Raw genomic sequence first — 23,523 nt, forward strand, 5'->3', positions numbered from 1 at the left:
CAGATGAAGTCATTGTGTGTTTATAATCTGTCCTTGGGTTTTTGGAAGGGTAGGAAGAGAAGAAATCTATTTTTTTTTCATGTGTATTGGACTGTGGTCTCTTGTTTAAAAGTCTCCAGCCACTGAGTTTGTGAAAAGTGCATAACCCCAAATAATTAAGCTCCTTGACTTTCTGCCTTTGCACTGATAAGGCTGCTACAAGGCAGAGCCATAAAGTGATTGGAGGTCTCCTGCAGCACATTTTTCATTTTTATGCTGAGAAGAAAAAAGTGGTTTGGATTTTTATGACTTTGCCACATGGTAAAGTTAAAGGCTCCCATTTTCACCATGAACCTTTTTAGAGGTTACCTTTATATTTTAACAAGGCAGACAGTGCCTGAACAACAGCACTCTGGTCAATTCTGCTGTTTGTACTGCTGCTGTCTGAAGGGAAAGTGGTTTTTCTCATTAAATGATACAGACTCTGAAGCATTAAAACCCCTTTTGCATGGAGGCATTAGGCAGCAGATACAAATGATTGGTGTCTTACTTGGAGACTTTGCCTAAGCCAAGATTTTCTTTTAATCATTGTAATACAGTAGGATGCTCATGCAAAGAACAGGGAACCAAACACACTCAAGTTTGCATCATAGGGACAAGTAAATGATTTATTTATTTAAGCATTCCAAAGCCTGCCTGCCTTCCCACTTACCACTGCCAAACATATTGATGATAATCTGATACACAGTTTTAAAGCCTTTACACTCAAACTGTTTGAATGTTTGTTCAGTTATTCTGTCTATACTAAAGTGATAATTTGGGGCTAAAAGGTAATCAGATTATTGTGGAGATCTCTCTTGACAGCCTTTAACACCTAGTTGTATGTTAAAGCCTAGAAATTACAAACCTCTTGGTATCATTCAGACTATAGCACATTTTGAAGCAATTTGCTATTTCTGGGCTGTTTTTCATGCCATGGTCCCACTCCAGTGCTCTCCAGCTTGCTCTGGTGCCTGCCCCCTTGCAGAACACCTTTACTAGGCAATAAAGGTCCCTAAAACAAAGTACTTCCTTAGTATGGCTGTTAGGTGGGACTTCCACATGTGTAGAGAACATTGCAGCTGGTTCAAGATATATCAGGGCTGTTTAAAAGCTTCTGCTTTGTCTGCTCCTGGATTTAATTTAGGTCTATGTGAGCCAATCTAAGCTTGCCAGTGCTGTGAGGGAGAGGTGCTGCCCTTTCCCCTGCCCTCTCCCCAGGCTCCCTTCCTCTCTCTGCAATGTGCTGACTTTAATAAGTCTTGGAGACCTCAGCGAAAACGAGGGGAGAGATGGGGATGGCATTGGAGGAAGGAGTAGTAGGAATAATCTGATTGTGACCTACTGGAATGGATCACACTGCTTGGGTAACTTCATCCTTGGGAATTGTTTCCATGGCAAAACAGAGGTTTTGGTAAAATCCACGGTGGGTTTGTCCAACACAACTGAGACCAGCAGTGAGGAGGCAGTGCCATGGGAGTTCAGTGTGCAATTAGCAGTCACACACTGCAACCCTGCAATGATTTTTCTCTGGTTGCTAAAGCCTAAGCCAGCAAACATTCATTGCTATTCTTACCTGCACCAGCTGAATTAAACTAATGAGCCTATGCAGTTATTTTTCTTTATCCCATCTCCTCTGACAGCATTATCCAGTGCAGAAGTGAATAGTAATTAGCAGCAACAGTCTTGAAAGCACATGTTACATTATAGAGCACATACTCTATCAGGAAGTCAGCTGGCTTGTTTACAGCTTTCTCACTCCAGTTGTTGGGAACTGCAGACAATTCACCTTCTAGTGCTGAGAGCTTATCAAAGATCACTCATTTACACAGACAGCACTTGTATGGGTGGATGTACAGTCAAAGAACACCATTAGTTGCTGTCTTTCCCTGAAAATTTGCAGCCATTCTGTTCAGCATGACTGATTTGCATCTGTGCTTGTACTTTGGGAACAGTATGTGTTCTATAAATAAGACTTAGCTGTGTAGGTGTAGGTTCAAATCAGTAATTAATACTGGACCTTACTGAAACTTACCTGTCCAGCTGCCCAAAACAGCTTTTTGAAACTTTGAAAAGCACATCCTCAAAGGACAGAACCATCTCAGCATCTGAAAAGAAGGTGTCTTGTCTAAACTCCTCAGCCTGTTGTTTGTCTGTTCTCTGTTGTCATGGGAGATGCTTCTCCACAAAGTGGTTTGTCCTGTCCTAAGAGATGCATCTCTGGCTATCAGGACTGATCATCCTCTGAAGATGCTAATCTCCTCCTATTCACTGCAGGGGGAACTCACACAACTACAGGAATCCTGCACATACTGTAGATCCAGCTGTGCCTGCCTGCCTGACTGACAGCAGTTTCCACTTAGTTGGGTTTTCTGCTTTTACTAAGACTTGAGGTCTCTGTTAGCAAATACCAAATATTAATAGTGCTTTGGAACTCCTACTTTCAAAACCAGAAGAGCCTACTTAAGTGTCAATATTAAACATTGCCAAACAAGGCTCTACATTTTTTCATTGTTATAGTCTAGGACCGATGAATTTATAACTTAAAAACTCTTTTAAAAACATCTGAAATGATGCTGATACATCTTATCAAGTACAATGGTATGTTTCAACTAGATTTTTGCTTTCTTGTTCAGTCAGCTTTCTGTTGTTTGAATATTGCTCTTCTGTAAGCCTGAACAGCAACGTAAAGACTTTATTTACTAAAGCATACTTAACTTCCAGCTCTTAAAGGAGCAATACTTTATATATTCACTTATCATGGAATTTAATGAAGGCAACCAGAATTCAGTTGTGTCAGACATGAGTAATTTCATGCAAAAGCTGCCACTGGCTGTATTATACATTTATGTAGCTTATAAAACAAAGCCAATGATTTCCATCAATTATAACACCATCATTTGGCAACTCTGCAATTAATTTCTTACTCTAAAATAACTGCTGTTGCTCAGTGCCAAAGAAAATGCCACAGATTAACTGACTCATCACCAGAGTCTGTGATGGAGAGTACACATGTCAAGCTGATTACTCATCTTCAAGAAAATAAGTGCTTTATGATAAAAAAAATATTCTTTTTGGTATTCTGAAAGAATGGTAACAGGGATATCCATTTTATCTTTAAAAATGATCCCCACACTAATATACAGTTATTCTGAAGCATTAATTTGAGTAGTGGAGTAGAGTTGCACGCTGGCCAGTGGCCCAAGTTGAAGTAGGATGGGGTATTGCAAACCTCATGCACCTCTTCTATGTAAAAATGTTCCTACATAAGAAAAATGGAAAGATTCTGCCCTGTTTGTCCCAGAAAGTCTGCAAACTCTAATTTACATCTTGAAAAAGTACTCCACATAAATATTTATCCAGCAGGAGTAATGGGTCATTCTGCAACAGGTATCAGGATCATGAAGTTATGGTCTTTCTTGGGACACTTATAGACATGTATTCAAAACACGAGTTCCAGTTCTGCCAGGGATTACTTGTGCAGTCAATTTTATTTCTTGAGCAGAGTTCTGTGGAACCACCTCTGAAATTAAGTATCTCCTTATTTTTGCATGAATCAAAGGCAGGATGATACTCAGTGTAAAGTGTTACACACCAGTGTGTAGCAAAACCAGCACTTCCATACGAATTTGAGGCACTTCCAGTATTACTTTGTGGTTAATCTCGTGTTTGTGTTTACAAGAGACATAAAGGACCCATCAGAAGAGACTTGATTACTTTGTAAGTAGCACAGATGAGAACAGAGGGTGTCTCTGCATACAATAAACACAGCACTTTCATTTTTAGATACAAATCACACCATTTGCTGTGCAGGGGCGAGGAAGCAAAACCTAATTCCCCGATTTTCCGAATGGATACAGGGAAACCATTTTTTCACGGCGACAAATTAAATTTGCCAATACCTTCAGGCAGAAATGGAAAGCGAGTAATTCATACTGGTACCTCCCAGGAGGGTGACCTACCTCCCCAGAGAAGGCCTGTCCGTTGAGGAGGTGCTCTGATCCCTGGCTGTCCTCGCTCCCGAAGTGTAACCGGATTTCCTCCAGGCGGTGACTGTACGTCATCGGCCCTCCAGAGATGTTGACCAAATGCTCTTTGTCTAATCGTAGAGATACGTGTCTCCCTGTGTTATACATTGTCCCACTGACCTAAAACGGGCGGGGGGAAAAGAAAAAAAAGGCATTTTTAAAGAAATAATCTGCAAATCTTAGAAACTGGTTGTAAGTACTTGAGGATTTTGCTCTTCTCACACCTTCGTTCAAATGTAACAACACACCTTGTTTGGAGATGAAATAACCGACTTGAGGTAACACTCCAACTTCTCCTTTCAATCTTATATTGTATATTCAAATATTTTGCTAAATCCACATGTACACATTTTAGCCAGGGGCACATTGTTAGCATGGTGAATGGGATTGTTACACTTTTAAATAAGTAAGCTTTTAGAGCACTTTTTATGCGAGGTCTGAGTAATGGCTTCATTACAAAATTGCCGCACTGAAAATGGGAACATTTCAGCTGACATAAATTATTTAAGTACACTTGAATAAATCTGGAATTTACCTCTTTTTTTCCTTCTTTTAATATTTATAACAAAGTTACCCAAAAGTAAAGGTGCTGCAAAAAGCAGAGACATAATTATTCATTAGTAGGGAACTCTACTCCTCCTGGAGCTCCAGGTAAAAATTTTCACTGTCTTGCTCTGCAAGTCTCTTTGTTTTGTTATGAATATTTTATAGGTACAATTGCCAGATCTTTTAGCCATAGCAGTACAGAATGAATTCCAATTTGATCATATGTGTCTAGGTCCTACTACACCTCCAAAAGCTGTAATGCTCCCTGAGAGTCATCTTTATTTTTAAAAAGACTGAATGTTGTGCTTCATTTGCAAACTGATTTACAGCTGCTGTAATGAAAAAGAAAATGATGGTGGAAATTTTTCATATGGAATATAATTCTATCATGATTTCCGCTGTCATAGGAAAGTTTCTAGATCAAGAAGTTGCTTAATTTATACCATTAGAAAGTAAAATATGCCAGTTTGAGTTAAAGCAGAACTATGATTTATTTAAAAACATTCTGCATGGATACAAATGTACACTTGAATAAGATCCATTTAATTTAAGAAGTGAAAGCATAGGAATAATATGCTTTGTTGCACTTCAATTTAAAATTAAAGACATGACTATTATGTATTATATCTCATACTACATCAGTACTATAGTAATTAACATTGCTGCAGTGTCATTTTCTCTGTAATACTAATTACTGAGTTTAAATGACCTGTTTTCTTGCACAGTATGTTGTAAAAAGTTGCACTGAACAGACTGTGCACTAGAACTAAATGGATGAGATTAAACAGCTTTTGATTGTTGTGGTTCTTTACACTTTGATACAGATGTTCTTTTTTTTTTTGGTGTTTATTCCAATTCAAAATAAGCAGTAATAAATTTCCTACGAGAAGTAATAAACACAAATATTCCTACTCATCACAAAAACCCACAATGATTTTATTTATAAATGCTCCTTAGTTTTTCTGCTTGACTTGGCATGCATAATAATTAAATACCAAGTTTAACTTAATAGGTGGAAGAAGGTCAGTTTACCGAATTCAGTTTCAGTACACTGCATATGAATGACACAAAATTGCTAATCATAAGTTACAAATGTAGTTTAAAAACAAATAGGGGGAAACGTTTAGAGCCTCTTACTCACATTTGGAAGCTCATGCTTCACTGAACCCTCAGTTAAATTTAACAGCTATGCAAAATATGCAGAATCCATTTCCTTACTTAAATTGGTACAAATCTCAAATGAGGTTGCCATTATTTTCTCTCTCGAGGTAAAAGTGACCCAAATAACCCCTAATATGAATCAAATAACTCTGCACAGAGCAGAGAAGGGAAACGATGAGAGGCAAATTCATGAACAGGAGAAACATTTGTCTTTCTCATTTCCCCCCTCATAAAAATGCAGTGCTTGTAATGAGATGATATTGACTGTTTCAAACCAGAATTTCCCCACATGGCTGCAGATGGAGAATACCAGGAATGCAGTGAAGCATCTGACATTCCTCACTTCTGGCCCCTGGGGAGGGATGAACACTGGAAGTGAGACTATGAAATTCTCCTTCCTGGGCACACAGACTGGACACCAGGCAGGGCAAACCCCAAGATCTTCAATACAAAAAATACAAGGTCTTGCCCTTTTATGTGCCTTCTTAGGTGTAAGTGAAACACTGGTTTTCTTGTTGTGAGGGTGTGCCCAAGGGAAGAGTAGCTGCACAAACCACCTGAGATCCAGCACCAAACTGTACCTTCAGGACATGCCCATGCCCATATCTTGAGGGTATCAACATGTACCATCACCAGCAACTTTCAGTGGGCACTTCTTTTATGGGCACTTGATTCCTATAGGAAGTGGTGTCTTATATTTTCCATCTACTCAGATTACCTCTGAATGAAAAGACTGAAATATTTAGGAACTTTTTTTATTTCCTGGAGACTGTGACTTGCCCAGGCCCCACAGGTGATGGCCCACCATAACACCACATGAATTTGTTTATTGTAGTGCAGGATATTGTCTGGTTTATACACAAAACCAATGTCTTATCACCTTCAGAGGTGAACATTTCGAGTGTAACCATTTACAGTTAGCACACAGAATCACACAAGTGTGTTCATCCTCAGCATCCATAAATGCATTTTACACAGTAAATACTATTCCTCTTCCCTATGCACAGTTTTAACTGCTACTGCAGGAAAATGAGCTTCTGATCTTGTTCCCTATGCTAAGAGAAGGATTCTCCATATTTATGGTACTGAGCCTTTAAAGTCATGGTGCACTGTCATTCTGCACTCTCAGCTGAGTTGGTTTTGGGGAAAGCAAAGCTGCAAGTCTAGAATGTCACAGTTGCAGGGGTTAGTGAGATATTTTCTGCATGTTGCACATTCCCCTAAAAAATAAACAGTATGAAGGCTGGGCACCTTATGGGAAAGAGGTTGCCTCTGCCTGGAACAGTCAACAGTATCTGCTACCCCAGAAAGCACAGCATTTATTTTTTATATGTGGAGACTGGATAAAATGTTACAGGGTGGTTTAAAAAGCTCACATAAAAGATCTGTTAAGAGCTATATAACTATTTCCTTAATGTGCCAGACTAATCTCAGGTGCTCAGTCCTTCAGTGTGATGGGCTTTGTGCCACTTCTTGCTCTGCTGTGAAGTAACTGTTTTGTTCTGTGTGAGTTTGACTAGAAAATTATATAAAGATGGAAACCCAGCAAACGAATCTGGGGGGGGGGGGGGGAACAGCACTAAATCTTGACCTCTTGTTTTTAAAAAAGATTTTAAAAAAATATCTTATGCGCTAGAAATGAGACTGCAGTAAAGAAAACATATTAAATCATCCATAAAGCTGGTTTGAGAAAACAGCAAAGTCTAAAATCATCAAAGTTAATGATCAGACCACATTCTCAGTTGGCCCCATTTTTCCTCATAGATTTAGAAAAATTTTCATACAGGTAATTTTACCCGTGGCAAAATCCCCGAGTAGAAGAGAGCACAGCACGTTCATGGGCTTCACCCTTAATTATGGAACAGTTCAACTCTGGTAGACTTTAATTAATTTATTAACATATTCCTGATGTAGTTATTTTCTATTTAATCTCATTACTTTTAATTCTTGCTTCACAGAGCTTTGTGCACATAATTCCCCAGCAGCATTATTCTCTCCTTTATCTTGATGCAAGGCATCCACACAGGCACATGCTGCTGATATATTCTAGACTACATTTCTCAGTGAGATCTGCATCCTCCTGTGGTATAAACTTGCTGGTTCTGTGTCCACAAAAAAGTCCCAGTTCTGCCCTTTGAAAGGTGGAACACAAGCAAAGTCAGTGCATACATAAGAAACACAAACTCTTGAAACTTTACAGATCTTTATGACCGTTAGGGAAAAAAAGTAAAAAAACCTCAACAAAAAAAAATCCCAAACCAAATTAAACAAAAAAAAAAGCCCCACAAAAAACAATCCTGAAAATATTTTTTTCCCAATGATGTTCTTTAACCCTGCATTTGTGGAAGCATTTTTGTTTTGTCCTAGTTAACTGTATATCCTGTTCCCTTCGTCTTTTTTTTTCCCCACAAATAGTCCTGAACTAAGTATTTTGCAGAGTTTCCTTTGTGTCCTACATCTTTGCGTTACAGTCTGCTTTAAAATAGCCTTCAAAACCCCAAGCAGTAGAAAAAGAAGCCTGTTTCAGGGTGAAGCCATGCTAGAAATATAAGCAGGGAATGCAAGAGGAAAAGGGAAGGAATGGGGATGGATCCTTTGCCTTTCTGTCCCATGCCATGCCTGCAGTTCACTGTCACCTTTCTTCAAGGCTCTTTGCTTCCTGGGGCCTTTACAAATAGTGCAGTAACACATTTGGGATTTTTTTCAAGTAAGAGTGGCCTAAAGATTAGTTCCAAGAACGTTTTTAAACTTGTGTCAGTACCTGCCAGTGGAGCAGCACTGAATGTAAGGGAGCAAGAAAATCAATTGTGTGTGGCTGCCTGCTCTGGTGTCCTTGGATCTTATCTGCAATATTAGATGTTCCTTTCTTTAGGAGGAAAATATAGTCCAGTGAAGGCCTAGTGCTGTGGAGGGAAGCAAATCACCAAGGACTGAGTTGAAGGAGTCATTGTGCCCCAGTTTCATGCCCTGCAATAACCAATTTTTGATCATCTGCCAACTGGCTTCCACTGTTTCCTCCTGGAGTCCAGCAGAAAAAATGCAAAACCAAATGTATATTTGTTTTTTGTCTCTCTGGGGTAAGTCAACATCACTGCCAAGTTGCTTTATTTTCTTCCTGATACTTAGGTAGGATCTTCCAATGGAGAATTTCACCCTCCAGCTCAGGCCACTTGAACTTGGGTTTCTCCACGTAGTAATAAACTGAATCATTTGTTTCTAAGTCCCTCAAGCAAGTTCCTTTCGTTTACCTTTTTGGTTTTTTTGATGGTTGTTCACAGTATCTTGACCAGACCATATTCTGTGATATAAAGGACTGTCCTCCTTGATTTAAATCGACTGGACTGGAGTGAGTACCTTCATTCCCTTGTGCAAAGCTGAGACTGCTCCAGAGTTTGAAAACATTTACATGGACTTCAGGGCAGGGCTTGTGATTTGAAATCTGGCTTTAGGGCCAGTGACAAAGCACTGAACCAAACTGGAACTTCAAAGGTAACCTGCTAGGGCAGAGTGCTTAACTCTCTGCACCAGAATGACATTCCCCTGCTTCACAGAAGTGGCTACACAAGAACATGAATTTTCTTAGTATCATGCTCATGGCATGCAGTTAGTTTTAGAAGTAGTTTTATGGTGTTCTCTTGAACCTTCCAGCTGCTCTTAGAGGGGACCCAGGCTGTAAAATAAAATTATTTTGCAGAGTTAGTCTTCTAAGTTATTTAACAGTTGTTAAAAGGGTACTGTTGTTTTTTGAAGTCTTCTCTTAAAGAGATGACTGACATATTCAAATAGGATACAATTGTTCTATCAGTTTTCCAAACTTTTCACAGCTCTATCCTTGTCCTGAGGTATTCTCTGTGCATGCACATACAGACACACATACACATGAGAATTTTTAAATTGCATTTAAATAATTATTTTCTACAGAACATCCAGTTTTATTTAGGTGCTTTTGATGAATATTTGTACATTTGAAGAGTTATTTTAATAACTTTTCTCTGCCCTAATGCTTAATCATTGTATGCAACAGTATGGAAAGAAATAGTGGAAATGTCTTATTTTTGAAGGTAATTTTAAGGGAAATTCCAGCTGTTTCCTGCACGCTTTCCTTGCTGCCAGCAGAGAGCAGTGTCCACCCATCCCACACAGCCTTTACCTACATCCCACGGGATTGCCACAGCCAGGAAGAAAATCAAAATTATCTGTTTTGGGTGACACGACTGTAATCCGTGGGTTTAACTTCAGGAGTGGTGGATTCAGCTGTGGGACAGAGGTGTGGGATCTGTTCCAGGGGTCAAGCAGGTGTCTGCTCTCCAGCCCAGGCTTTGGGGGATGCAGGCTCTGCAGGTTGCTTGGCCATCAGATCAGCAAAACACCCAGAGTGCCTTTTCTGGCAACAATTCAATGGACTTTATGTTGTGTTTATGAAAAGAAAACTGTGGAAGGGAGGGAAATAAAGATAAGGAAATACCACTTACTGGGAGGGAGCTGCAATCTAATTGCTGGGCTTTGAAGAACAACAGGCATCACCATCAATATTTGATTAAAAAAGGCCCGTGTGAAAAATGTAAAATGTAAGAGAGAAGTGTAAAGATTAACATAATCTTTTCATCTTCTGAGTTGAAAAGTTTTAAAAAGGAAATGATGCTAATGAGTCCAATTAACCCATTTACCTGCCTGATGTAATGTGTCACGTACCAGCATATGGCATGACACACTTTTTTTCTGCTTTTAAAGCACCGTTTTCACTAAGAACTTTTCCCATTCACTCCTCTGCAGTTTTGCCTGTTTACTTCCCTTAAGTGACTGATCTGTAAAAAATGTGGACTGAACCTCATAAATTAAATATTCAGCCTCACTGGCTAATGAGCACAATATGTCAAATTTCAGTGATCAAAATAATGTGCTTCAATAATGTATACTCCATTCTGTAACAAAATATAATTTTAATAGAGGACCCGCAGGGTCGTGGTTATTCTGAGATAATTATGATCCATAGGATGGGAAGGAATGAAGCTGCTCCAAGGACACTGGTAACACCCCACAGAGCCTATATAGCCACATGCTGCCTTTTAGGGGTAATAAAGTGCTTTATTGTATTTCCACTACTCCATTAATGCAATGATTTTTGCTTGTTAGTAACTATGAAGCCTAAAGCAGATGCAGCCAAATTTATGGTGTCTGGCATTAATAATTGCTGTGCATGTTGACTCCAGCTTTACAGAGAAATCATGCTCTCCTTAATCTAAAATATTGCAACTATGTTTATATCATATGCAGTAGAATTTAATCCCATAGCTTTCACTGGGACTTTTTTTTTAAATTAAAATCAAATTATTGAAACAGACAAGTAGAAAAGCTGGCTTCAGAGACTGGACAAGGGATCTGCTTCCACCACTGGCTGAAGGCTGAGGGACCAGTGAGGATTTTAAGTGGGGGATGTATCTTGATGTCAAGAGCTTCCTGATGGAAGGATCCACCACCTGCTGTTTGAGGTGAAAAAGGGACATACTGAAGAATGTCTTTCTGTAGGAAAGCAGACTGCATCCCAGTGGTCACTTTTTCTGTGTAGTATCTTGATACTTACAACCTGAATATTTGTAGGCAAACTGGAGTGTGGAAGGGGAATGTGTGAAAGAAAGTTATGTTGTAGTGGGACCTCAGGAGGCTTCACCTAGAGCAGGACCCGGGTGAGATGCACTGAGCTGGCAGGTAAGGCCACAACAGCCACAGGTACCTTCAGCCAGGTGGAACAGGGGCAGGATCCTGGCAAATTCCAGATCCCTTGTGATCATACACAGAATGGGGCACACACTCCACACTGTTGGGGGTTTTAACAATAACCACGTGAGTGCTTTGACAGCATTCATGGATGTGTCTCCACTGTGGCAAATGGTGGACTGACTTTGGTTTATTGGCAGAAAACTCAATTTTGTTGTGAAGTGCCATGTACCTGTGTCATGCTCCAGTGAGTAAAAAGGATGTTTTGGGGTGTTCTAAGCCAGACTTGCACTGTCTGACCACAGAACTGTTCACAATCCTGCATGTCCACAGCCACCTTTGTACCACTGATGACAAATCTCATCCTGTGCTGTGACACAGTCACCAGCATCACATGAAAGAGGGAAATATTACATTTGCATGCTCCTTTTAGTTTATTAACCTTACTTTATAATTAGGCCAAGTCAATAAGTAATTGAGGGAATAACTGGGGCTTGGAGATCTCATTACCCTAATTTGGTCTTGCAATCTATAAAGAGATTTTTAGTTTGAGGAATCTGCATTAAAAAATTGTGCTAAGGATAATTTTTGTCTCTGCTAAAGGGATGTCAAAAGAGCTGCCTTTTCAAAATCTCAAGGCTTACATAAATATTCAAAAGCTTGTAAATTGTAGAGAAGCCAACAAACTTGTGAGAAATCCAGATCAATGAAAAATTGCTCCTTCCATTTTTTATGTGGGTTCAAAACGTAAAACTGAATATGTTAAAATCCAGAGGGCCTAATTGAGTTCCTTTTTAGTGACTTATATCGAGATGCACTGACCTTTGGAGCTGCCTGGATTTCAGAGCTCTTCTTTCAGAGAGCACTTTGGTTGAAAAGCCAGAGCTTTTCCACTGGAATCCAGATCAGATGGAAATTTATAGGACATATATTGGAATTAGCGTGTGTTTCACTTTCCTTATGTTTTCCATACAGCAAGACAGACTTTAGACATTAGGTGCTTAATGACTCATTTGATCAACTGCATATTAATAAATGTATTCAGACTTTCTAAGATCTTTATTTTGCTGGTACATTTTCTTCAGTACTTTCATTCTCAACACAACTTTTAAAAGAACCTTCCCTGCTGAGCAGATGAGCTCCAGCTAGCTGATTGATTTAAATTCTCTTTTAAACCGTTGGTGCGTCTTCTACTTTGCTATTTGTATGTAGCATTAGCAAAAAGGCTGTGCTAAATTAGGCTGGGAAGTATCTTTCAGGCTAAGAGGTACTAACAGCATGGTGTTGTGTAGGTTATTAATACACTCACCACTTTAATTATCTGCACATATATATATTTATATGTATATATTTCTATATATACATATACAAAAATAAAATATTTTCTTTTTTATTAACTTCTGCCAACTGAAAGAAGGAGAGAAATGCCTGTCCTCACACACAGGCCTAAATTAGTCATTTGGCAGCACCTTCTTGCTGTTGTGCATCCCTGGCTGAGTGGCTGAGAAGCACAGACCTTCCTGCACAGGGTAAAGGATGTGCCCTCACAGCTCATCTGTCTCACACCACAATCAAAACACACCATCATTAAGGTTAATGGTTCAATTTTACAAGAGCTAGAAAAGGCCATTTGTTGTAGTCCTTTATTTCTCTGGTTCTTTCGCCACCAGGATGTTCTAAATTTACGTTTTTATAAAATAATGAAGAGACTGCTGCTGCTTTTTGGGATCTGCTGCCCACTCCAGCCATGACATTCCATGTACCAATCCCTGCTCAAGGAAAATTGCAGTGTCTGAGCCGTGGTGCAGCCAGAGAAGCATGGTAATGCTTTGCTGAAACTGTAAGTCAGTGGAAATGAAAAGGAGAATCTATAAGCTCAGCTTTTTAGCCTTGAAAGGGACAAAAGTTTTATCAGCTTTTTTAGCAAGTTTTTGAGAGCAGCATTCACAATACCAAGCTGCTTCTCAGATCACTGCCAAGGCAAAAAAACACAGTTACTGCAAAATACTTTCCCAAGCCCTGTATCTCTGGAGGTAAACTAGTATTTAGATAACTTGAAATTTGACCTCAATAAAATTCATTATGTGTCAAGGAAAATCCTTTGTGGCATGCAAAAATCATGAGCTATTCTGCCTAGTAGCATATTTCACTGTGGGTTTTTTTTGAGCAGAAAAGAGCTGTTTTGTCCTGGCCTGCTTTTTCTACTTCTTTAAATAAGGTGAATAAATTAGCCTTTCCAGCTCCAAATATTACTGTTCCAGTTTAACACAGGACGGTTTTACTTTTCCCATTTTATCTGCCTCAGAAGCATTTGTGTATGTTTTATGTTGAGAAAACAGTGGAACTGCAGTAGAAAAAAGAAAAACAAACAACCCCTATCCTGAACCTGTCTTTGCTTTTTCTGACACTTCACTCTATTCCACGACTCCTCAATTTTTTTCCTGACAATGCACTTTAAAAAAAACCAAACCTACAAAGCCACACTCTTTTTGCAACAGAGCTCCCTAAAGAATTATCATTTCTGGCTTAACTAGATTCTTCTCTGTGTTCCAGGATGCCTCTAATCCAAATGTGTCTCAAAGTCACTGTGCAAGGAGGGTGGAAGACAGGGAAATATTGGGGTTACAGCAGAGCTTGAGCTCAGCAGCCCAACCTCACTGCCTTGGATGTTTCCAGACTCGGTGTCCTGTGTGCACATTGTGGGGGTGGTGGATGTGCACATAAATCCCTCGGTCAAGAGATTTGTGTTTATTCTTTTGTTTTTTTTCTTTTTTTTTTCTGTTTAGTTGGTTGGTTTTTCCCCCCCATTCCCTGCTGTGTTTACAGATTGCACAGCTCTGGGGGAAGAGCTGGTTCTTTGTTCCACGTTCTCATCTCCTGTACAGCTCCGTGTACTGCAGTTGTGTAAATGAGTGTTTCTATAAGTAATCAAAAACAAGGTTCTGAATACCAAGAAGCACTTTTGTCCTCTTACATCATTCCCACTCATGTCTTGTTCCACGCAGAGTGAAAAACACTCTTTTGCTACCTCAAATCATAAAGTAATAGTGAGAAACTCTCTTGAAAAAGGCTTTTAGAAAAGAAGTTTTTCTACTCTGCCAGTTTGCCATCAGTTCCCCTCCGTTCTCTTGGTTGCTGGGCTTACCAAAGTACAGATTTATCTGGCTTTGTAGAAGAATCCTAAGGAAAAGAGGAAAGGGTTATGGGATAAAGGTATCTAGGAATCAGCATATGAAAATGCTTTTCCAAAAGGGATAAAATTTAGACTGGAAAGAATCTTAGCTTTCCAGACACAAGTTCATTTTTAAGAGGTGTTTTATCATGCTTATTCTAAGAGTTTCAGGAATGTCTAATCTTTATGATCTTCCCAGGAAGAATCTTTTAAACTAGTAGTCCATATTCAGTTATGGGTCAGCATTCCTCTTTATCAGCAACTGCTTTTCCTCCTGTTTTCTGTACCTTTTTCCTTCTCTGTAGAATGCAAACTGGAGGCTGGATGCTCTCAAATGCCTGTGAAGAGGCATCTTCCCCAGCTCTGGGTGTTTGCACATGTGTGTTCACGTTCCTATTTGTGATTAATTATAGCTGAGAAGTTGAAAGGTACTGAACATGTGACAATGTAAAGACAATCTTACTCTCTTCATCCTTGATGAAGATGAGTTTTAGAGTTCATTCTCACACTCAGATTTGCTGTTCTCACCTGCAGAACACGAAAATACTTTAAATGTGCTCATGTTCTTACTAACCAGACAGGACTCAGGCAGAAGCTGAACTGGAGCTTTCAGAAATTAACTCCTGCAGATCAGAATAAATATTTCTTACAAGAGTTTAATGACAATTTCAACACACCTGGAATTTTAAATGCACAGACTCTGCTGCCCCTGAGCCACTGAAATCTGTGAGCAGTACTTGTTTTTAATATGTAATTGGTGACTGACACAGTGTGAAGTAAAGATAGAAAATGCTTCCAGGCCTTCACTTACAGAAAAATATCCATTCCCTGATATAACTGAAAGATTTGTAAGTCTAATGTGGCTTATGCCTTATTATTTTCATACCAACTACTTCTAAAGCCTAGATGATGCCTAATAAACAAGTCCTTTAATCATCTTTAAAATGACAAACCTGTTGATAAATCGAATTTTCTCCAACAAGATATTGCTATATTGATTTTAGCACTCCATTTTTAATAAACAGAGACTGTTCAGAATTGCTTGCTATGACAGTCTTGAAAAGTAGGGCATCAACTGACTTGGCAAATGGCTGAATTTATAAGGGAAGTTTTTGCTAGAGCTCTAATCCATTATCCCTCTATTGTTGACATTCATTTGCAATAAGGACATGGGGCCAAAGTTGCTGCATTTAAAAACCAGACAGGCATGGACACCTACAGGTTTCTGTGGTTGATTTCTTCCTTTCAGAGGTGATTTCAGCCAGCAAACTGAATTGTGCAAACAGCCTCAATGACACCCTCCATCCCCAGGAACGGGCTGAGCTGTTCACCAGGAGCTTTGCTCAGCACCAGCAGTGACAGGGCAGGAGTTCTCAAAGGTAACCTGAGATATCAAGGGTGGAGAAAGGCAGTGCTTTCTTTTGGGACTCAGAGGTGGTGAGGGGATGCTATTTTTCTTAATTTGAAAGAGTTTCCAACTAGTGATTTCTTCATGTACAGAAGAATAATTCGAGAACTTTCACCATTTAACAGGCAGACACATTCTCACCTCTGCTTTAGGTCTTCTTGCTGGAGAGATCTGGCACACACAAAACTTCAAGATCACATTATGGCCCATCACATTGCTCAGAGAGGAAAAGTGATGGGAACCCAATGGTGAGGCCAACATGGGACATTTAAAAACTTCCCTCTAACTGCAAAAATATTTTTCATCACTGTTGGAATTTATTTTACTTTTCTCTGAACACATGACACCTTTGCCCATATTAAGGAATATCTTCCAAGACAGTCTGCTCAGCCTGCCTCCTGAAAAACCCCTACATACCTGAGTGACTCTTTGGTTAGCTGGGTAGAAGGTTCATGTGATGACAGCCCAGCTGCTACTAAAGCAAGCAAATAAAATTGAAACAACAGAAAATTCTTGCACACATCAAACTGTAATGAAATACATGTAGGGGCAAATATTCTAAAATGTTCCAGTTTGAAACAGAAAAATGCTTTTGATATTCTAAGTTCCACCTCAAGAGTGAGTGTAGCTCGTGTATTAAAACTGTGGTTTTGTATGTATATGGATCCATTCCAAGACTAAAAGCATATATATACATATAATTATCCAAACACATGGGTGCCTATTTGTATGTCGTTTCAGGGATGTGTATTCAAGGTATAATTCCAGCTCTTTCACCAAAACACTTTTTTTTTTTCTGTTTTCCCTACCAGCTTATGCTTTCACAGCACAAAAAAAGACTTGCAACATAAATTTATAGGGGATAAAGCATAACAGAACCACCAAGGGATTATGGAACAAAATGTGATATATACAAGCTGACAATTGACAACATAGTAATAGGTATTGAGTGAAAACCTGAATAGAAATGTTATGGCCAAATCACCTTTAAGGGATTTCAGAGTGGTTTAAATACTGTTGTTTGTTTTCTTTTTCATTTATATATTGGAAAAAAAAAAAGTTAATACTCCTAAATCCCTGCCTTTCATTCCTTGTATGCCCTGTCACACAAAAGCAAAATAAAATCAAACCAGGAGCCTCTAAGATAAAATTTCTGTACTCGAGGCCAAAGAGGGTTCCTCAAACTCTGGGCCCTGATGCCACCACGCTGAAATGAGGCACAAAGAGGCATGTCAGGAACTTAATTCCCCTTGGATGTAGGATCAGCAACTGCCTCCAGTAATTGTCAGCAAGGGAGGCCAGTGCAGGGACCTGCAGGCACATGGAGATTGATAAACCAGAAGTGATCCACACGTGCCTAAAGTCTGAGAAATACTGATCTAGGTCAACTTTTCCCACATCTAGGCACCTTAGCAGACATGACCTCATTCTCTGAAGTGCTAAGTACACAGGATTCTATAAGTCATAATGTTCCAAGCTCCTAATAATCATCAGAAACTCCCAAATATATCCCTTGGACTCTTAGGAAAATGTGAATCCTAATGTTTTTATCTGTAATTGTGCAAAGTGATTTCTTTTTTCCTTCATGTTTCAGTGATTTGGTTAGTTAGTTTGATCTCTTTTTTTTCTCACTGTCCCATACATATGGTCAGTCAGCACAGTGATAAGTGTGAGCCTGTTTTTCCTGTGCTCCCTGTTCCTGTGCACCTCAGCAGGAATTCTGTTAAACACGTGTGGGAAGGCCCTGAGGGTCTCCTGCTCTTCTGGGTAAACCTGGTCTGTTCTGTGTTTCTATTCTTGGGGATGTTGGGCAGAAGAATTGAATGCTTTCTGCAATTTTCTGCCTGAAACGTGCCTCAATCAGGAATATGTGTGTTCTACCCAGTGGAAAGTGCTCAGGAAACACTGAGCCTTTCACTTCCACAGCACAATTCTGCATCCAAGGCAGTGAACACATTTTTTATCCGATCAAGGCGGTGGGACAGATTACAAATTCTTATCTAAATGTGGATCTGGTGGTGCTGCAAGAGCATATGAGACAGGAACAATTTAAAACACATTGTCAGCACTGACCTACCTTCGTTCCTGAGTTTGAAGGGGTGAACACACCGTTCCCTACTGCAGTTACAGCCTGATACTCTCCTGTTGGAAGTGTCAGAAGCAAGATCAGGTGATAGTTGTCCAGATAGTTGTTAAATTTGACTAACTCCTTAATAAAAACACCTCCTTATCTCTGTGGAAAATTCCTATTTAACCATAGGGAAATCTAGAAGCTTCTCTAGAAAGCAAGGAAAAGCTCATTATGGTACTTCTATAGGATCCTGAAATTATTCTGCTACAGAATTTTATAAAGAAAGAATTCTCTAACATATGTGTCAAATGTCCCAAATCTGGAGGCTTCAGATTCTGCTACAGGATAAGTGTGGAGGAGGGTGATTGCTGGTTACATTTCTTGCATCTCTATTTGTTATGGTAGTAGAAGAGACCTATCCACTTATTTTCTGTATTCTCAAAATAATTTAGAAGAAAATATACCTTAACTAGTGGTGAAATCCCTCACCTTTGGTTTATAACTGGATAACCACATGTACTCAAAATATCTGCAGTATTTTTTTTCTTATTCCTGAAATGTGCCCCCTACCCTGGCCACGTGGTATTCATTTATAAGCCCTCTTGCCCCCCATCCCAGCACTGCTATATGTAAGTCAAATTCTGGAATAAATGCACAAATAAAACAGCCTCAGCTATGACAAAGAGATTGAACAAACCCTTTTGAAGCACAGAACAAAGCATGGATTAAAATTCTGGATGACTGGACCAACTTCCCATACTTTTAATGAATATTTTGGTTGAATATATCAGCCCAGAGAGAATAATCCTGGGTATTCCTCTATGAGGCTGCAGTAATACCTAACCTACCAACATGCTGCTTCCAGCAAATCAGAGGCCTAGGACTTAATCTACATCATCTAGAAAGCATGTGTGCAGAAAATGTGTAATGCCAGATCTTACTATGAAAAAGAAGATTAAGGCTGAAAAAGGATTAGAAATTAATTAAGGAGCTTCTTCATGTTTCCTGATATCCTTCTGATCTGTGACCAGCCTATCTTCAGGGTCTCTGCTCCTGATGCAGTTGTTAGTGATAGTTCAAATCACAAACACTACAAAGGATTATCAGTAGGCTTTAGGAAGAGCTGTAGCTTGGTGGTTTGGGGTTTGTTTTCCAGTTCCACGCTTTCAGATCTATTGCAGGGATCAGCGGGAAAGATGTGGACTGGAGTTCAACTTTCCAGGCTCACACTACCATGAGGAGGTGGCTCTTTGGTGGTGGGCACAGGTTGCTTCACTGTAGGGCTGGAAGAGGGAGCAGGTAAAGCACCTTGCAGAGGTAAGAGCAGAGCTCTGACACAGCCCAGTCAGGGGAAGGGAAGTGGCCAGAGCCATGACCTGACCAACAAAAAACAGGGAGGTACAAGCTCCCCTCTGAGCCATCTCCTCTGGCTTCCAGAGTTAAGCAAAATGAATCCTGGGCTCAGTTTTGTAAAAGTGGTGGCCATGGGCTGGTTTGGCAGCCAGTGGCGCAGACACACTGTGCAGCAACAACTTAGACACTACAATGAAAAAAAGTTACATCCCAGGAATTTTAATTCAAGCCTTGCAGTCGGCTCACTGAAAGTTTTAAACCACATGTATTCCACTTACAGGTTAAGAGTATGCAGCAGGGAAGAATTAATTCTGATTGGTATTAATTAATTCTAGTAATATTAATCATTTTTTTAATTACAGTATTTACTATGCAGACAGTTTCTCATTTATGACACAGGGTGTTTCCATTTTCTGGAACTTGATTACACTCTAAGATTCAACCTTCACCCCAGTGAGGCAGAATGATTATTATTTTGTTTGGAATTCACAGCTTAACTTCCACACAAATGGAATTAATATGACTGGATGAGATATTCTATAAACAGCGCCCTTAAGCTCGTTTCAGTGGAAATCAAATGTATTTTATCACCTTTGTGAATATACAGCTATAAGCAGGTTCTGAAGTAGAGAGGGTATCATATGCACTGACAGCATTTATGAAAGCAAGTGGTGATAAAAGAGCAGTAAACAATTTTTAGAGAAAGATTAGACAGTTTGGTTTCAAATGAAAACTCTGGCAATGAGGGGGGCGAAGCTGACTTGTCAAGCAGAAAGGATTTTACTGATTGTGTGTATTCTGGCACAAACAAACACCACCCCTTGAAGCCCCCACCCCCCCAACTCATGACATTGGGAGTCCTCAATAGGAAACAGTTGCTTCTAAAAATGTTAATGGTATCTGAAAATTACTGTTATTAACGATGAGAAGCAACACGATTCAACGTGAATTGAGGCAAAATCAAAGCGTTGATTTCTTCGTACAAAATGTTAATACATGAGTAATTCCATGGAGCTCTCAGCTCAGCTCTGTGGTATCTTCTGCATTCCCTTTCCCAGGATAAATTCACAGGTGGAGCCTCTCCTCTGTTGCAAACGTCTCAGGGGTTGCTTAAATTTCCATTTTGGGCTGCAGGTTACCACATTTCCATATTGCTATGGGCTGGTGGAGCAGAGCTGAAAATTTCTTCTATTTTAACTTGTGTGTTGCAGTGTTTGGGGGAAAAAGGAGGACATTTCTTTGCATCCACACTGGCACATCCATCAGATCCCAGAGGCCTCTGTTCCCTCCTCTCTTCACTTGGCTCCCTGTCACCAACATGTGCAGACCTTTGGGCTGGGTTTTCACGAGGTGTTGGTACCAGACCTGCTCTGCTCCCACTTAAACAGCAGCATTTCAGGGGAATAAAATTAGATCAACAGTGAGCACGTCCCTGCTGCCTGTTCTGAGCCAGAGAACCTGGAGCTGCTGCTGGCAGAGACAGCCCTGGAGCCACAAACAATATGATCCCCCTGGCAGGTAATTGGCCCTGGAGAGCTAATACTAGAAAGTTGTTTAAAAACTGTCTTTGCTGAAACCTGTGCAGCTGAGGATTCATACTGCCTCTGACATGCAAGAGCTCCTTTTTCAGACTACTGTCAAATTATGTTATTTTTGCCAAGAGCCCCAATATCTGAGGTATTTGCAATCCGTGCAATGTGCTGGATTGCTAAATAGGGAATTTGCTCTTTATTGTTCTAAAGCAAAATCCTATTTACAGCAAAATCTGTCACTTCACAGAATCCACATACTTCTAAAAAGAAAAACTTTTGCTTACTGCTAAAAATCTATGGGAAAGGAAAACTTCAGGGAATATTTAACAATACTTGCAAAACACAGGAAGGAATTCTAATCTGGTATCTGTGCCACATTCAGATTCCTATGAACTTTTTTATTATGGGAAATATATTTAGCAGCTGTTCCTCTCTGTCTTCTGATGTTAAGTTAGTGATTATTGTGTGGCATGTGTGTGCAAATATTTATTTATCATTAGCTTTATGATTTCCTTTCTTTTCTTTTACCACTACAGCTATTCATCTCCTCTAAGTCTTCTAACAATTATGTAAAGATGCCATTTGGGAACCCTAAATTGTACATTTTCTCCATATGTGGCACATCCAACCTCCTGTTCTCACATATACATATAGATGACTGCATCAAAGTATGTTATATTTCATGCAGCAAACCAGTTTCTAAGAATTACCATATAAACATCAGGTGAAATGTAACACAGCTTAAACAGGCCTCATTAAAATGTATTTATCAAATAACTTTTGTCAACTGGAATGTACTCAAAGAAGCTTCTTGCCATTTATTTATATGGAGCCTGGTGTTCTTTTTACCCACGTCAATGGGGAACTGAGAGATTCTCTTCTCATGCTGGATTTATTGTGGTATAAATTCACTGGCTTTGGTGGAGCTACTTCTGATTTACACTGTTGTGAGAGGAGAATCAGACCTAGAGTTTATAGCTGAGGATTTGCACAAGACAAAGCATTCAGTGTGCACAGGGAAGGGGGTCTTGTGAGGATAAGTGGTGATTCTTTATGTACAGATCACTTGGTTTCCTGCTTTGAATACTCAGCCAGTGACCATTTATAGCAGAGCACATGTAAGTCAGGCTTATGAGACATTAAATCAGATTTAGGGTAATTTTCAACTTGCCCTAAGCAACATGGTTGAAAAATGATGTGTGTATTTACTTGTACAAGTTAAGTGGCTCCTCACCCCTTGTGAGCAAAGGCACGCCTGAAATACGAGTTTAGGCAAATGCATTTGCCTAAAAACTATGGAGATCTCATGGCAATTTAGTCCACATTCCTGTAGTTTGATTTGAAACAAAATACTTCATTGCACCCAAGTATTTCTTTTTCTTTAAGATTCAAGATTCCCTGATGGTGGTGTTGTTTGTTTGTTTGTTTTTATTGTGGTTTCTTTTCCCCCCTTAATGCAATCCCTCCTGGCAGTACTGGAGATCTGGGGATTATTGGCAAAAGCAGAGTTTTGCAGATCTATGCATTCACAAGCTAATTAACATGAAGGTTATCCTGTAAAAAATAAATTCTAGGTTTTGGACTCAAAACTATAGCAAGAACAGCTGGAATTAGGCTCTTCCTACTGAGGAAAGAGGCACCCACCTACCTCAACCTCTTGTGAAATTTTTGGCTTTAAGCAAAGCTTCACATCTTATTTAGATTTGACAGGAAGGCTCTGCAGTTAGACTGAAATGACATCATGTCATCACAGCAGCAACAGCCCCCACACAGCTCCCTGCAGTGCCCCTGCCTGTGCCCCTGTCTGGGGGCACCGTGAGCATCAGCAGAGGCCACATCGAGTGCTCCGTGGGGGACATCACACAATGCCCAAGGCAATGCCCTGACTGTGCCCCTCTGGATGTCTCGAGGACAGGCCCTGATCTATTATGTTCAAATGCCAGGGCTTTCTGTTGGGAGTTTCAGCAAGTGCTGCACGTACAGACACATTTATATGCAAGTTAAGAGCCGAGGCAGCTTTTGCCTGTGGTTTAAGAGGCGCAATTTCCCCCAACCAGATGTGTGAACAGCACTACCTGGATGAGTTTGCTTCGTCTTGGGGGAAATCTGTGATGGGCAGGTTGGGTGCACCAGGTGGGGTGAGGTATTCACAGGAAAAAGCTCAGTCAGGCATCATTTAATCAGAACTCTTGGCACAGCAATCTTACTCACAGTTTGACTTCCCTTTGCCTAATACTCTGCCTTCTGCATCCTGCCAAATTTAGAGCTCTTAGAACACTTCTCCCTTTCCATATTTTCCCTTGTGAGCTCCCACCATTTTCATGTTCCAAATACATAACATCTAAGTGTGTGTGCATGTATATATATGTGTGTGTGTGTATATATATATGTGAAAGACCTGGTTACTTCTCAATCAATTTACTTAAATTGCTTAAGCCTTTATCTGGAAATTACATAGTAGTCTACATGGGTTTCTTTTAATTGATAGGGAAACTAAACACGAGGCAGACAGATAATGG

At 39.8% G+C, this 23,523-nt stretch overlaps 1 protein-coding gene across 2 annotated transcripts in view; it reads right to left on the minus strand.

The window, feature by feature from the left end:
• Positions 1–23,523, minus strand: part of CA10 (carbonic anhydrase 10) — a 186,957-nt gene that overhangs the window by 36,179 nt on the left and 127,255 nt on the right. For both annotated transcript variants that reach the window (XM_064676013.1, XM_064676014.1), the window contains one exon: positions 3,981–4,166. In XM_064676013.1, the coding sequence (XP_064532083.1) occupies positions 3,981–4,166 (186 nt within the window). The remainder of the gene's footprint in view (positions 1–3,980; positions 4,167–23,523) is intronic.

This window comes from Pseudopipra pipra, chromosome 19 (genome assembly GCF_036250125.1).
Source record: "Pseudopipra pipra isolate bDixPip1 chromosome 19, bDixPip1.hap1, whole genome shotgun sequence".
NCBI classification, from domain to species: domain Eukaryota; kingdom Metazoa; phylum Chordata; class Aves; order Passeriformes; family Pipridae; genus Pseudopipra; species Pseudopipra pipra.